Source organism: Antedon mediterranea, chromosome 4, assembly GCF_964355755.1.
Source record: "Antedon mediterranea chromosome 4, ecAntMedi1.1, whole genome shotgun sequence".
Lineage (NCBI taxonomy): Eukaryota > Metazoa > Echinodermata > Crinoidea > Comatulida > Antedonidae > Antedon > Antedon mediterranea.
The window spans coordinates 2,198,505-2,214,967 of NC_092673.1; the positions used below are offsets into that span (position 1 = coordinate 2,198,505).

General features: G+C 33.3%; 2 protein-coding genes across 2 annotated transcripts; both read right to left on the reverse strand.

The window, feature by feature from the left end:
• Positions 1-661: 661 nt before the first annotated feature.
• On the reverse strand, positions 662-12,354 carry LOC140046194 (probable ATP-dependent RNA helicase DDX56). Its single transcript, XM_072090753.1, has 13 exons — positions 12,205-12,354; positions 11,660-11,821; positions 9,954-10,034; positions 9,532-9,605; positions 8,908-9,169; positions 5,880-6,049; positions 5,231-5,422; positions 4,579-4,704; positions 4,104-4,198; positions 3,622-3,695; positions 3,043-3,238; positions 2,450-2,547; positions 662-2,030 (listed from the first exon to the last, which is right to left on the reverse strand). The coding sequence occupies exons 1-13, from the start codon at positions 12,340-12,342 to the stop codon at positions 1,971-1,973; spliced, it is 1,728 nt and encodes a 575-aa protein (XP_071946854.1). The 5' UTR covers positions 12,343-12,354; the 3' UTR covers positions 662-1,970.
• A 304-nt stretch (positions 12,355-12,658) lies between these two features.
• Positions 12,659-16,439, reverse strand: LOC140046195 (charged multivesicular body protein 7-like). Its single transcript, XM_072090754.1, has 9 exons — positions 16,096-16,439; positions 15,522-15,687; positions 15,235-15,429; positions 14,914-14,984; positions 14,647-14,758; positions 14,134-14,253; positions 13,888-13,992; positions 13,519-13,693; positions 12,659-13,302 (listed from the first exon to the last, which is right to left on the reverse strand). The coding sequence occupies exons 1-9, from the start codon at positions 16,344-16,346 to the stop codon at positions 13,169-13,171; spliced, it is 1,329 nt and encodes a 442-aa protein (XP_071946855.1). The 5' UTR covers positions 16,347-16,439; the 3' UTR covers positions 12,659-13,168.
• Between the last annotated feature and the right edge of the window lie 24 nt (positions 16,440-16,463).

Sequence of the window (16,463 nt, forward strand, 5' to 3'; positions counted from 1 at the left end):
ATTCTATTATTGAAAACAAGTACTAATGAGTTCATTTCATTTTTATTTATATTTTACCTGCTGAAATGATTTGGATAATGTTATGATAATTTTATATGAATTAAACAGTACCAATATTTATGTATGTATGCAATTTAGTAAGGTATTGATGTTTGTGTTTTAAATATTAACTATGGTTTACATAAACACAATTATTATTATATGTATGTCAATATGATAATTTGTGATTAAAGGAACAAGTAAAATATGTATAGTGTTATGTTTGAATGTAGTAAACCAAATAACAAAAAGAAACATGATTGAATCAGTGTCTACACAATTGGTTTGGGAATGCTATAGCAGAAGTGCATAAATCATTAACACATTATGACAACGGGCTGAATTGCAGAAATAATATATTAGCCTAAATCAATTTACAACATCACACACAAAAAAACACACAGTACGGAGAAAAAAAAAACCGCAGTTGGGCAAAAACATGGTCAATATGATATATAAAACAATTGGAACAAAATTGCACGAGACAAGATAAGAATGAGTTGGAAACTCATGAGTTGGAAACTCTGTCGTAGCGATACAAGGATGCACTGTAAATGGTTTCAAGTAATTTTGTCATGTAAATAATTGGGCTATTCTTAAATCTATTCATATTGCACTTCGGTTTTCTAAGGAACATGTATGTGGTACTATTTGAAAGGGGAAACCAATTGTTAAATCTGGAAGATCTGAAAGCCTTATCAGCGAAAACCCTACAAAAATCATCCCTGCGAGCCGATACAGTTTCCAACCCGAACCTACTAAGGACAGCATTATATGATCAGACAAAATTATCACCAAGGATGCAACGGCAAGCCCTACGTTGAATTCTCTGTAATTTAGCAGACTGAGCTTGTGTTAAACTGGGGTGCCACACTGGAACGGCATAGTCTAGGACAGGTTTTTGTACACAGCAAGAAGATCATCGTAACAAAGGCCAGCACGTTTTAGTAAGCGCAACATAAAAGTTTACCATTGGCCTTAATATACAGGGAATTAGTGTTATTTTAGTACCGAAGATGAAATCCAGCACTTATGTTATATTATATGTTCACATCGGATGCGTCATCACAGAGCATCGATTCTTACGTCACGTCATGTCTGATGTGAACCAATGCGTAAATAATTTTAAAGCTTAGGTACTGGCATGAATTTTAAATATAATATTTGGTTAATTGTACATAAATCAAATATTTGTAACAGAAATCAAGACGAAAAAACATGAATTTTCCTTAATATGGTCAAATACAAAATTTGGCAAAATTCCTACACAAAAAAAAACCAGGAAGACTTTTTTTTCAGTAGTTAGGTAGTTAACCTAATGTAATAACATGTCTAGTGACTCCCTAGAAGGTGAAAAAAGATGGTGGATATACGGTGGATAATTTTTGCTATAGCATGAAAAAAAAAATCTTAAGTTGAATAAAAATACCAGAAATATAATATTCAAGTTATATTACCTTATTTAGTCATCTGATAACATTTTTTACCACACCGTTTATTTTTCATAGCTTTTTAAAATGCCTCTCTATTTAAAAAATGTGTGTACAAAGGAATAGAGATTTTACTGTGTAATTTGAATTATCCCCCACTGATAAGATGGTGCTTATTTTCAACAAGCTCGTGTAACACAAATAAAATCCCAAAAATTATGAAACATAGGGGAAACTATAGATCGATAATTATTGGAATGTATGATCAATAGACATTTTTTGCCCGCACCTGGCCTTTAAATTTGTGTGATGGTCACTTCCAAGTGAATAACTGAACAATGGTGCCAAAATATTTTGAATGAAAATATGATTTGAAAAAGAAACACAAAACAACTTGTAATTACAGTAATATATTTTTTACAGAATGTTTTTAATAAAATTATTTTGACAGAAAGATACCAATTTTGACCTGCTCATTAAAAAGTGTTGACACATTGATCTCTATGTTTGACTTGAACGTTTAAATTTAAAACTTTTTAATGGATTCTCTTCTTTCTTTCTCTGAAATGATAAGAATTTAATGAAATATTATTAACATAATGTTCACTACTAATTTGAGGATATTGATTTATAGGGGTAATGTTTTTGTAGTTTATTTTGCCTATGAAAATAGGCGTTAGTAATCAAAGTATTTTAATTGTTCAATACAGTAGTTGTAAAAAGATGATACCTAAAATCTGTGTATGCACAGTTGCTCACTGATGCATATCATTCACAAAGACACTAGAAACATTGTTTCTTTTGCTTCTCACATATTAGGTGTATGTATATGCACAGTTGCTCACTGATGCATATCGTCACGTGAGAGGAATTCACAAAAACACTAGAAACACTGTTTCTTTTGCTTCTCACATATTAGGTGTTGCAGATCAGCACTCTTGTTACTACATACATACATTTATCTACCTCAAATTACCTACCTTTATTTTGACAGCCTTTGATTCTATTTGAGTACTATTTGCATCTGGGTTAACACGTTTCCTTGTGAATGATGTATTGCCTTTTAAAGCTTTTGGAACTTGAAAAAAAGAAACCAGAAAAATATTAATTAGAAAAATAAAGAAATAAATTATATTGTCTGCTTCATCTATCTTGTAGCTGTAATCAACTTAGCAAGGCATGTATTACTACTAATCAAAATACCTAACTTTATTTACCCATAACATAGTATATTTTCTATATCTGAAATATATGCCACCAACAGAATAAATATGAGAGTAACGGAGTATTTTCTATATAGCCAAATGGCTTAACATATATTTTTATTGTATTTGTATACGTTTTTATCTGATTATGGAATAAAAATGTCGATGATTGTTTAAAAAAAAACCATTTATATTAACTATACTAACATCCTCATTTGTGACTATTACTTCCTACCTAGGTAGGTAGTCGGGTACAGAAGAGAGCTCTGCATGTACTTAACAATAACATTCAGTCTAACCAACCTAGGTAGTCTGGTACAGAAGAGAGCACTGCATGTAATTTAACAATAACCTTCAGTCTAACCAACCTAGATAGTCAGGTACAGAAGAGAGCTCTGCATGTACTTTAGCTGAATGCAATGCCTTGTCATGACGTAACAACTTCAAGTCTCGTGGATTATCATCAAAATACGTTTTCAGTTTCTTGGAATTCAAAATTTCGGACTTGATCTCTTTTAACCTAGCCTCCTTGACAGCAACTTTTGTGACAGCTCTCAATGCATCCTGCAGGAACAATAACCATTGGATATTTACATGTATTAAGATACATAGCTTTTGTTTTGTTTGCAAACTTACATTAAATAATTTTTTATCACTTGGCTCTTTATACTTAAAAGCAAAGATATTATACAAACAAACTATATATACTTCTCATGCAATTGATCAAAGCCTTAAATATGCATGAGTTATTTAATTTCGTTTTCTTTTAATTTATTTCTGGCAGTCTTATTTTTTATTTAGCTTTTGGCTTATTTTATTTGTATCTCCATTGAGATCCTTCAACTAATACCCACAGCACTGTCAATTTTATAAAACCTTAAATGTACATTATGCAGAAAGAAATTTTTGTTAAAAATATTTTTTTAAAGCAAGACTACAACACTAACCTGTGCCCGGTATCTGAATCCTTCTATCTCAGACATTCTAAATTTATATGGCTTCAGTGGAGATGCATTGTCACCTACAAAGATAGATTGGATTAGATGTGAGGGCGTGTGGCGCAGTGTGTTGGACGTTGGCATACTGATTGTGAGACCGAGGTTAGAATCCAACTCTCGTTGCATTGCTTGTATCCGTAGGCAAGATGCTTTATTTACGTTTGCCTCTCTCCACCCAGGTGTATAAATTGGGTACCCGGTTAGAATAGAAATTTGCGCTGATTACTAGCTGCATTATGGGATATATGTTTCCATGTGTTTGATCCAAAAAAATGACTGGGGTAATAATGTTCAGCGCATTGAGAGCTTGCTTATATGCGCTATATAAGAATGAATTATTATTATTAGTGGTTAGTTAGATAGATACTTCAGGATCACTGTAAAGTAATAGGCACACAGTATGTATTGATTTGACTGGATCATTTAAATACCTGATTGAAGCGTGCTTTCTATCTCATTAAAAACATCCAATTCATTTTCACCAACAAATGAGAGTGATGTACCCAACTGATCACCTCTTGCAGTCCTTTAAAATGTATTAAACAAAACTAATTAGTTAGTGCTTGATCTTCAATACCCAGGAGTTGTAGTGCAAGATTGGCTTGATGTTTCTGTAAAATTTCACCTATGGGAGACGGCTTAGCAGTGGGTCTGATATTGGGAGAGGGTGGGTGGAGGTGCGGCGGTTGCGAAAGGGGAATTATACTTATTTAGATTGATATCAGTGTCTTTAATTACTAATCTGTCACACCTTCCATGGTGAAATATCATAAATCTATGGGAGACTCTCTAGAATTAGAAGATCATCTGGGTGATATGTGGTCGGGTTGGGGGGGGGGGGGGTGTGGGTTGTTGGGGGTTGGTGTGGGTTGTTGAGAGTTATATTTAATTATTATTCTGTCTCACCTTCCTACACGGTGGATGTACGCTTTCAGAGACAATGGGAAATCAAAATTCACTACGTTTGAGACATTTTGAAAGTCTATTCCCCTTGATACACCGTATTCTTTAGATTTTTTCTTGATTTTCTTTCTGAAAAAAAAAATGTGAAAATTGATGATTAGTATTTACAATATCAAAAAACTAAATATGGGCATTAGTTGTGTAGGTCATGAATATTCATGATTATACTACAGAATGATTAGTGTCTAGTATAATATGACAATACTTCCGTAATACAGCATCTCATGTGTTTCACATATGATGCCAGTATCATGGGTTAGGTTAAGTAAGAATCTGATACAGACACTACATATACTTTTCACTGGTGATGCTGTATCATGGAATTTGCCCATGGACAAATTTAGATATAGCACCGAGCATCTGCTAAAATATTGTATGTTTGTAAATTGAACAAGCGTGACGAACATTAACTTATTTGGCGTAAAGTGTGCCCTCAAGTTGTTGATGTACGCGGTCTTAGCTAAGACTGTTTTATAGCAATGGTCTAACAGGGGTGGCTTTAGTAAGACCATCTATCTGATATTAAAGCCGGCTTTAATCAGGGAGTTACGACCATCAGTTAAGACTGTTTTATAGCAATCCGGATTTAACTTACTTCAACTGTTTGTTACTTTCACCATCGGCAACATTATGCTTTTTGTCCAATATGATGCTTTCATCTGACGCAATGATGATGTCATAGAGGCCACTGTTGAATTGGTTTACTATATGACAACGTGAATTCACAGGAAGTTCAGAGTTCAATACACAACTACGTATTTGAAACTGTTCCAAGAACAGCTTTAGTCTGCAAAAATTAAACAAAATATTAAAATGATACTGTATTTACAAATTGTTTACTACAGTCTCTCCCAAGACTTTTCTTGAGATTCAAAAGGTTCTAAATTCATTTTTTTTACCATTAAAAATTCATTTCGAATATCAGACTTTCTGTAAAACCAGACATGTTAGGCCAGCCCAAAGGTGTTCGCTATTGGGAGAGTTGACTGTATTTCTCTGAATGCTTTGGAAAAAATAACAATGATAATATTTTTTTTCACACCATCCAAAAACAAGCACTGGCTTGACAATTACAGGATGTAAAACACTTGCTTTCATAAAAAAGTCTCATACAAGGATTAAATAGTGGCATTGTATTGGCCATAAAATTTTGGAATTTTTACAAGGTTTGAACCAAGTATTGGTAAGCAAGCATGCCAACCAAGCCACATTAAAATTTAACATATACATGATCTATACTTTACCTGATACACCTGTCAATTGTATTCACAAAGATAATTGTCTTGCCTCGAATCAGCTTTAACTTGAGTAATGAGAAGATAAGTAGAAACTTGTCATCCTGGGCGCATTTCACATGGTATTGGGATAGCTGGCCACTGTCTGCTAAATCGGAATCCTCCAACTTTAAAATCACCTAATTTAAATAATTGTAAATGTAGTAGTTTAATGTTTAAAGACACTTAATTATATATCGGTACCTTTCAAATCATAGCATCTGATTGGTTAATCGCCGGTCTATAGTTATTGCCATGCCCTTGAACTATAGACTGGCTGAACTACGCATGTCTGTTTCCACTTCAATACAATTGGATACACATGCGCGACGGAATGATTTCATAGCTAGTCCTAGTCTATAATATGATTCACTTTTGTAGATGGAGCTGACTGATGGAGCGGCCAGTTAAAATATGTAGAAACAAATAAAGTATGATTTGGGAATATTTATCGCATATCTGGAAGCGACGAATTATCAAATCAAATTTTTTTTTCTTCTAGCTACCTAGGCCTACTCCAACCAAGTCCATGTTATGCATTCACTTTGGCCTAGCCTACAGCCAAATTGCATTGTATGGTATATAAAACAAATATTTACTGGGTTTCACCATTGATCTGGAGACTATACTATATCCCTCGACTTCGTTTCGGAATATAGTATAGTCTCCAGATCATCTTAGGCTATATTGTTAACCGTGCCCCTCATCCCAGTCAATATTTGTATACTATCTGCAGCTTCCCCAACTTGTTATCGACTTTTGAACTTGGTCAAGATATGAATGTTAAACATCTGACATTCAGTACTGGAATTATTACATTATCAACTATAGAAACTGCAAAGACTACAGTACCGGACAGAATTATTGCAGATTTTGAACGCATTCAACGCATTGTTAAAGTGTTGACAACGCGTTGAAACTGCGTTGTCCGTTGGCGTTGAAAGTGTTGAGTTCGTTGAACTGTTTATTCAACCAACACAATGTGTTGCGTTGAGTTTGCGTTGAAATAACGAACAATCGGATTCGTATGGTATTTACAGATTGCCAGTGTGTATTAGTAGTAGTAGTAATAGTATAAAATACAGTATTACAAATATTTAAGAAAACAAACATAATGTGTATTTTTCCGCGGAAGCCTAGCTTAATATATTACACTAGGCTAGGCCTACTACTAACGAGTAGGCCCCGTGTGTATATGAGCCGCGTCTGCCATCGCAGTTAAAAGTAGTGGTCATGTCCTCCATTACTGTGTGCCTATATTAACTGGAGTATTAAATACCAAAGTTAAGGCGGCGGTGAATCTTGGAGGCTAGGTCACATCGTAATTAATTATTTCCAAACTAAAAACTTCGCAGTACTGTACTACATTTTTCTCGATTATTTATAAAAACAACGTAGCCTACACCCGCCGCCATGGAAGGCAACAATACACCACCAACATAACGATCCAGCATGGTCGTCGTCTTTTTCACGCATGCTTTTCGTGACGTGAGGGACGAACTGATCGAAAGGTGAAGAGTTCATTCATTATGAAATAACGCGTAATTAAAAGGGAAAAAAAATCGTTTAGTTTTATTATTATCCATAAATATATCATTATCATGTATTATATTATAAATTAATTATTGTGATGCCTAACGTAACCCATGCAGAGAAAAGCGTTAAATATAATCAAGAAATAGGAATGACCAATTTGATGACAATAGGCAATGTTAGGCGTTTTCTTTAAAATCAAAACCTGTGCCATACCATATTATTCACGCCAAGGTGTAACCCACAAATATTTGAATAACCAAACAATTCAGAATAAAGAACCACTTTATTCTGATGCAAGACAATATATTATTACAGGCGAGGTTTAGGCGTTTTCTCTTTAACATACTATTGTTTTGTTTCTTAATATAATTATATTGGCCTCCTCCTGAAACTGTATGAATGGGATGGGAGTTGGGAGTTGCGAGAATATGCGAGCGAACAGCCAAGATTTTAATCAGTTTACAGCGTGATGCTTTTCAAAACGCGCAACGTTTTCAACGCGTTCAACGCTATGGGATTCAATTGTTTAACGTCGTCAATGAACGGTCAACGGGTTCAACACATTCAACACGCTCTATTGTTAACGTATTCAAAACGCTTTTTGTACTTAAAAATGTAATGTTGTTCGATTTATAAAGATTTAAATTGGTTCATGGGTGTCGGACACGTCAATTTTTTTAGTTCTTTCAAATTACATTACAACAAACAATGGGACAATTATAAAATAAAAACCAAAATAGAGAAACAATATTTTAACTTTATCTCTTGAATCTCGAACAGCTAAAAAATGTAGGCCTAAATAAAATTAATTACTTCATCGTCATTAACGATCGTTAAATACGTCATAACACACGTGGTGTTTTTCTTGAGGAAACCAGGGTGGCGGCCTCGTGTGTTGATGTCAGTAATTTCCACGTTGTTTGATTTTACGACGTGAGATCGTGTTTTCCCCCGGAAGGCCTACAGCAGTACAGTGTTAACTGTTAGACTTGGCATCGACCTTATTATTCGATGTTTTCCTTCACTAAACACTGGGAAATATCACTGTGTGTTTTATTTGGTAACTGTCCGTTCAATACTTAAAAATATATCTAAGCTTCATATATATTTTATTTATATTAAAATATCTGGTAGTGACTGCCGATAGGTATTTTGCCTGTTGTTGTTACTGATCGTTCAGGCGTGCAATCGGCCAGTCTAGTGCTGCAGCAGCTAGCGTTGAAATAACTAATTGTTTACTTGACATGCTGATAATGACTTTCGTTGAATAAACAACTAAACGTTGAAAGCCGTTCAACGCAACGCAAACACAACGCAACGACAACGTGTTGAATGCGTTGGGATTTTTGCAATAATTCTGTCCTGTACTGTACCAAACTAAACAAAAAGTCTGAATGTTCAAACAAAATGTTAGCAAGGGGAAAACTAATATTAGACAGGAAAAACCAAATTTGTCTCTTACAGGATTATGTAGCACAAGTTTCTTTAATTCCACCACCTCTTCACTCAGAGTTGCTGACATCAGAATGGATTGGTAGATTTTTGGTAAGTATTCTAGAATAGCTTTGACATCAGATTCATAACCAAACGAGAACACTAGATCAGCCTCATCGATTACCAGCATCTCAAGTGATTCCTTCAAGTCAAGATTATTGGATTGAAGATGTTGCAGAATACGACCTGGTGTTCCAACAACAATGTCAGGTTTTTCCATCAATATTGACCTCAAGAAAAAAACAAACATTTCAATTTTTTTATTAGTTGTAACAGTATGAAACTTTTCTACAGAAGTGAATAACAATTTCAATAAATGATATCAGGTACTGTTCCTCATTTCACATCACATACTATCGTTCATACTACACACAGTGTGTTTTATTTAGGGTAATAACAAATACTAAATTTTACTCCTTGGCTTTATTTCATAATTTTCTTATCCTTGATAAAAAGTATCCCACAATGTCATTTTCACAGTACACTGATGGTTGAATTGACACAGTTGTCTATTAATCATTGGTAAGTCTCATCATTAAAATTAATCAATTTAGAACCATGAAATAGAACATTTTTCAATATTTGGACTGACCTTTGTGCTGTAATGTTGACCTGACCTGACACATCTGCACATTTTACCTCTCTAGAACAGCTACTGGATAAATCCTATTTAAAACATACATATTATTTTAACTTCTTCTTCCTATTATTTCACACAATATAACCTTTCAAATTATACAGATTAATTTAAATATATGAAAACATTATTCTCTCTCTCTTTCTTATTTCCATTCATCATACAAAATCATAAATATACATAAATAATCATTCTTGTACAGTAATCATGTTTCTTAAAACACACATAAGGTAAAGCAAAATATCGATATTTTTAAATAGCGATATTAGAACATATTATTATTTAACATAATATAAAGTTTCAGGTCAAAGTTATGCTTATTTATTTACTAATTTAAATATAAAGTATAAACACATTAATAATGTTATGTTTGTTACCTTAATATTAGAGTAGACTTGTTTGCAGAGTTCTCGTGAAGGAGTCAATACTAAAGTTGACACATACTGTTCATCACTTGTCTTAAATATAAAGAATAAATAAAATATAATATAAAAAATAATAGATTAAATACAGATACAGTATCACTTGAATTTGGAATATATTACATGAATGATATACTAATAAATATGATGGGTGTGGTAGGAAAATGAGGATTTTAAATTTAATTTATAAACTTTTAATGGGAATCAGATGTGAATAGCTCATTTAAAATGGTAAGGATAGGAAAACAGAACAGAAATGAATAGTACAGTAAGTAAAGTAGTGCAGTAAGTAAAGTAGTACAGTAACTCTGCTAAACAAATATTTAAGAGAAATAGTATTAGTAGTTGTCAGTAAAAAACTTTTCTGTTAGGCCAAATAAAAAAACATACTTGTTAAGCGTCACCGCCCGCTCCTGATTATCCAGCCGCCTCTCTTTTTTTTTTTTTTTTACCGATATACAACGGAAAGTTCAGCGGCCCGGCCCAGCTCCAGAGTAAGGCTCGAAATTCACGCTAGCAAACTAGCATTTTGCTAGTAGATTCTTCATAATTGCTATTTGAAAATTTCAAAACTAGCAAATGTTTGTTAGGCTAGTGTAATTTTTGAAAAATACGTACTTTTTAGCTTAGCCAACGCTAGCCGCCGATCGCTCTATGGCGACAACGGCAATTTGGTGAAAACAATTGTTTCATTTACACGCCGCCGATTTACGTCAGGAAACGTGAATAGCACCGTGAATCATGTAATGTGGTAAACAGCAAGCTTTTTCCCCAACACATTAAATCATGTGCATTTAGTACGTCGCTGAGGATTACATCATCAGTCACGTGATTACAGAATACGCGATTATCAATTTAGGGATTTAACGAAATAAATATTTTGCCTACACAGTGGTTGAAGCGCGTTTTTTTATAGGTTCGTAAATAGGAAACACCCCATACATAATGGACTCTACCAATTTTGTTTACGATGATCTCGAGATCGGCACACCACGAGGTCCTGTTGGGCGATGGGTTTCCTTATGCCTGGTTTACCTGTGGAATTGCATCACAACTTTAAATACTGATTTACACAGCAATTGGCAAAGGATTCATCAAAGAAGAATGAATACGTTGAATAAAATTTCACTTAAGAAATGCCGTAAGCTGTTTTCAAACTATAAATCAGCCCACTATTTAGTGTTATTTAGACCAAATCATGCTTCTCGCGATAGGGAATTTCCAATAGATGAGTCGAGCGAGAGACGGCGGATGGCCGATGAGTGAGGTGGGGGTAGCAGCTTGGACGGATTAGTTAGCCTAGGGCCTACAATTTCGCTTGGTGGCAATTAAATTTAATGTTTTAATTACGTCTGGATATAAACAATACAAAAATCAATTTTGTCATAAGCAATAATATTTCATACATAGTCAATTTTGTTCTGTTTCGCATTTTAAAAGTTTGACGTTTCGTCCTAAAAAAAAGTGGGGCAAAACGTCCACCGCGCAAAAATATACCTCTATAAAAAGTAAAAAAAAAAAAAAAAACCGTCCCCCCGCCCCTGAAAATTTATGAGGGTGTGACGCTTAACAAGTATATTTTTTTATTTGGCCTTACTACTACACATGTCGATCAGCAAGTAAGTAGTAAGCTTAGCTTTATATGTTGTATTAAATATTACCAGTTTCCGAAGCAGTATTTTCTGTATAAGAGGAACAACAAAGGCAGCCGTCTTTCCAGATCCAGTCCTTGCACGTGCCATGACATCTTTACCCTCAAGAACCAATGGTATGGCCTGTTCTTGTATGAGTGTTGGTTTGGCCCAGCCAAGTTTTGCAATATCCTATGCAAAAAAAAATACAATCGAACCCAAACTTTTATGTTAAAATATGAATGAAATTAAATCAATTTGTCAACAGATTTCTTGGTCTTATAAAATATTAAATAATAATATTAATAGATTAGATTCTGTGTATTTAATTTATACTGCATAAATATTTGCTGAAATTGGGAAGATCGGTACTTCGCTTAATTTGCCGGAATTGATATATTGGGAGAACATGACTGAGAGTGAGAGGTAACTGTAGACGTAATATAAATGGTGCGAAACGACCCTGATTCGGTCGGTCCGGTAATTGGGGCCGATCTCATCATCGACATCATTTCGACAAACAGAGATTGGGCCTGGCTGAGTCATACAAAGAATAAATTAAAACAAATACAAACCTTCAGCACACGGTCATCAAGTCCCATTTCATGAAATTCCACACACGTTTCCTCCACATTATCATCACTATCTGGGCCTAAGCCTAGATCAACAAGTGATTTATTTGTGTTTTTCTTTTTCGATTTCTTTTTTGCCATGCTGCTTTTTTTTTCTCGCCTTTTAATAACTGACGATGAGGGGGTGAGTACAGATTATCAGTTTTTTGTTTTTCAGAGTATTAATAATTGTCTAAATAATTTATATATACTGTAAATTATCCCTGTATTACCGTATCTCTTCCTGCCTTCAATAAACGAAAATTAGCATTGTTTCTCTACAAAAAAAATTCTTTTTCAATTTACAGACAGATAAGTTACCCAAAACAACTTGTTAAATAATAAATCACGATTTAAATTTACAAAATAGTCTTTACAAAATAAAAATAAAACAAAGTTAAAATATTTATTTTGATTTGCAATAATGTGATATTTATTCTTACAAAGATAATTATGATTTATTTGTGTCAGTCAATTTTTCCCTAATTCTGAGACCCTTATGACCATTTATTTCTATTTTAATTTCCCAAAATTTACTCTTACTAACATTTCTGAATGCACTTATTAAATATAAAATTGGCTCAATTTACTCTTATTACTTAATTATTATTATTTAAAACTCTTCTTTGATATTAAGTTATTTCTTGAGTCCAGCATATGCAAGATTTAAACCAAGGGGAGAGTGAGACCAGGTGGGTATATAGGTATTTATATCACAAGAGTTATAAAATAAAAGTTATCTTATCTTATCTTATCTTATCAAGCTTACTCCACCCACCCTGCTGAAGTACAGTAGTATGTGTTACAGGTGATTTGCAAAATCTCTCATCATTTTATTTATGCTTACTTGGTGAAAAATGGTCTAATTCTAGCCCCCTCTACTCTATTTAGAATACCAAATTACATTAACTACATGCACAGTAGATCATCAACTTGGAATTAATTTGTGAAGTTTTTCGCGTTTTTGTTCAATGTCATGTGACGGTAGATCAGGCAAACTGTCAACGTCAAACTTATCAGAAGATGCCGAAGAAATTGGTCTCCTACGTAAAGGCGTATCTCCTGCAAATGAAAAAAAGCTCATTTTAGAATATGATGATTTAAAAATTGCCTATATTTGTTATGATCAACTTAATTCGATTTATTGGTTTAATGGTTGATAGTATTGATTAATTTCATCTGACAGAGACATAATGATAGATAATCGAGAGATGATAATTCAGTTACAATATTTTATATGAACATGCACGGCACACTTTAAAAACATGTAAATGCTACCTTGTCCTCGAGTTGTTGAAGCTGGGTGCTCTTCTGTCCTACTGTCAGTAAGCAAGGCCTCTAACTCAGCTTCCAAGTCACTCTGATCCAGACTCTGCTCTCCTAAGTAACTCTGCTCAAGCTCTTGGTTCTTCTCTTGCATTATAGTGGAAATATCCTGGCACATCTCCACAACCTATAAAGCATTGTAATTACATAACACTTATATATACATATAGTCTATCTTATATCTTAATTATATTCCAACGTTGTTTTATACCGTAATAAATAAATAAATAAAATAGTTGTAATCCGTAATTATAGATTCAGTTTAAAAAAAATGTGTGCATCTCTATCATTGTGAACTTAATACGACATAGCTTATCTTACCTCCTGTACATCCGACATGGTATTGTGGACTACATCAGGCCTTAGTCGTTGGTCAGCTAGTGTCTTCCTTAAAGCTGAAGCACCTACCTCGTACGCATTTAGTATCTGAAAAAATGGTATATTATACATAATTGTCATTGATTTATAGGGCTCTAAAGTATTTCCTGATCAACTTATTAGATTCTTTAGTAACATTTTTTGTAATTAGATTTATAGAGATTCTAGAAATATTTTTCTAGTACTAACCACTTTTTGTGATTCAGCTGTCTTTATTTGGTCAAGTAAACTTTCCAGCGTTGCTAGGGTTTGGTCAGCATTCTCAATCATCTTCTCCATTTTGAGCTTTTTCCGCAGAGCATTTTTAGCCTGAACAATATAAATAAAAAAGCAAACTAAACATTTTGGTGAGTTACTTACAAGGATAAAACAATGGCCAAGTGATCTCTAATATAAGCACTTACATTGTGTTTAATTTAAACCTGCAAGTAAATGGTTGAATCCTCAGCACAATCTAACAATTTATTTTTAGAATAGTCTATTGGTCTATCCAAGCAATCTTAATATTGACTAAAGCTCTGCCTACACTATCAAACTAGTTTGACAAAAAAAAAATGTGGTGTGCCCAAATATAGTAGTGATATGCTTAAATATGGCAGTGATATGACATCACACTTTTGTTGTCACATACAGTGTGATACAGTGTGATACAGTGTGATAGTCAGAGCTTTAGAATTCTCTCGAAATATAACAATAACTTACTTTGATTTTTGAAGAATCTTTTAATGCAGCTTTTGCTTCTTCGTGTAATTTAGTCTTCTTTTCAGACATTTTTCTCATTTGAAGTTTAACCATCTCTATTGTTTTTTTCAACCTTGAAAATGTGAGAGCGAAAACATTTGTACAATAAAAATAAATGATCCCTCTAAATGAAAAATAAAGTAGGTGACAACTATTAAAAATACAAAACATACAAAATTCGTTAAATGATAAATTATATTTTCAATTTACTGATATAATATTATTTACCGTATAATTCCAAAATCAGCTTCACTCAAAGGTTCTACAGAAGAATTACGTACATCAGTAAATTTAACTACCTAAAATTATAATAAAAAATGTAATAATTTATTCACATTTAATTATCAACTTCATAATAATGACAAAGTGCAATGAATACAGGGTTATTTTTCTGATTTCTTTATATTTTTACGATGATGAATAAAGTATATTTGATTTGATTTGAGTAATACATTGAATACAATTTAGTTTAAAAAATGGAATTTACAAAATTTAGTCCAAGTTATGGGGTGGAATTATACTCAAGCATACAGTAATATTTTAATTCACCTTTGACCCATCACTTGCATATCCAATACATATTTTCTTGTTTTTTTCAAGATGGTTTAGAATTAGTTCCAATGATGACTTGTCTTGACAAAACTCAGCTGATAAAGATTCAACCTCTTCATAAGTTACTAAACTATCAGCAGAATCGCATTGCACTTTGCTATGGTGAGCTTCTAGGAGGGAATTTGCATATTCCTGAAAAATGAAAACAAACATTTTTGTATTTTATATAAATTTCAACTTACATGATAAAACATCATTAAGCAACACAAATAAATGTTTATTACCTCGAGAAGCTCTTTGAGAATATAAACTCCTGTTGGGTCTGAACTTGGCTTTTTCCAAAATCTGTTAAAAACCCAATATGACGGCGAGCTGACAAACACATAGAGTCCCCATGACAACCAACCTCTGCTTGCCACAGAATAGTTAAGAGAGTCTAGTTTTCGAGACCTGAAAATTGGACAAATGCTATACAGTAAGTTATATCTGTCAGAAATAAATGACAAAATGAATGTACGTATCATCCAAATTAATTAATAAAATATAATATCTGTGTGGGTCAAATGAGGTTATCGTAAATGTCAACTATGCATTACTGGTAATTTATTCTTTTCAACTACATGATTGACCGTTAAACAAGGCATTTTAATTATGGTCAACTGTGCTACAGTATATTAATAGCCACCATCCCAAATATTACCTGTTCCGATTGACCGTGCCGATAGAAAATACTAATTTAAACCTACAGTTGACAATCCTATCGAAAATACTGCCGAAACAGCTAGCCTCATCACTATTTCTCCGATAAGCTTGCCATACGCCACACCAAGTATGATAACCGCAAATCATATGACTTACCTAATTAATTCACTTAAAACTTCACCTATACACAAGGGTACTTTACCATCTCTTCTAAACTCTCCTGTTATTGTATCACAATTGACTGTGACTGTCTTATGTGACTTGCAGTATGCTGTGATAACTGAAGTCCAAAAATTCATTTTTGTATTCCAGTCATGAGGATTTGTGTTTTTTTCTCCTCTAAATGCTGAAAATAAATAATTCATCCTTTCGTCGTCTTCCCAACATTCTGGAAAATGTGATTTCATTTTACAAATAAAATTTACTTATAAAATGCAGAAAACAAAGTAAAATAAAATAAAGGGAGGAGATTTTGTTGTGGTTGTTGATGCTCTATCTTCTTCTCAGATAGTAACCTTTGACAT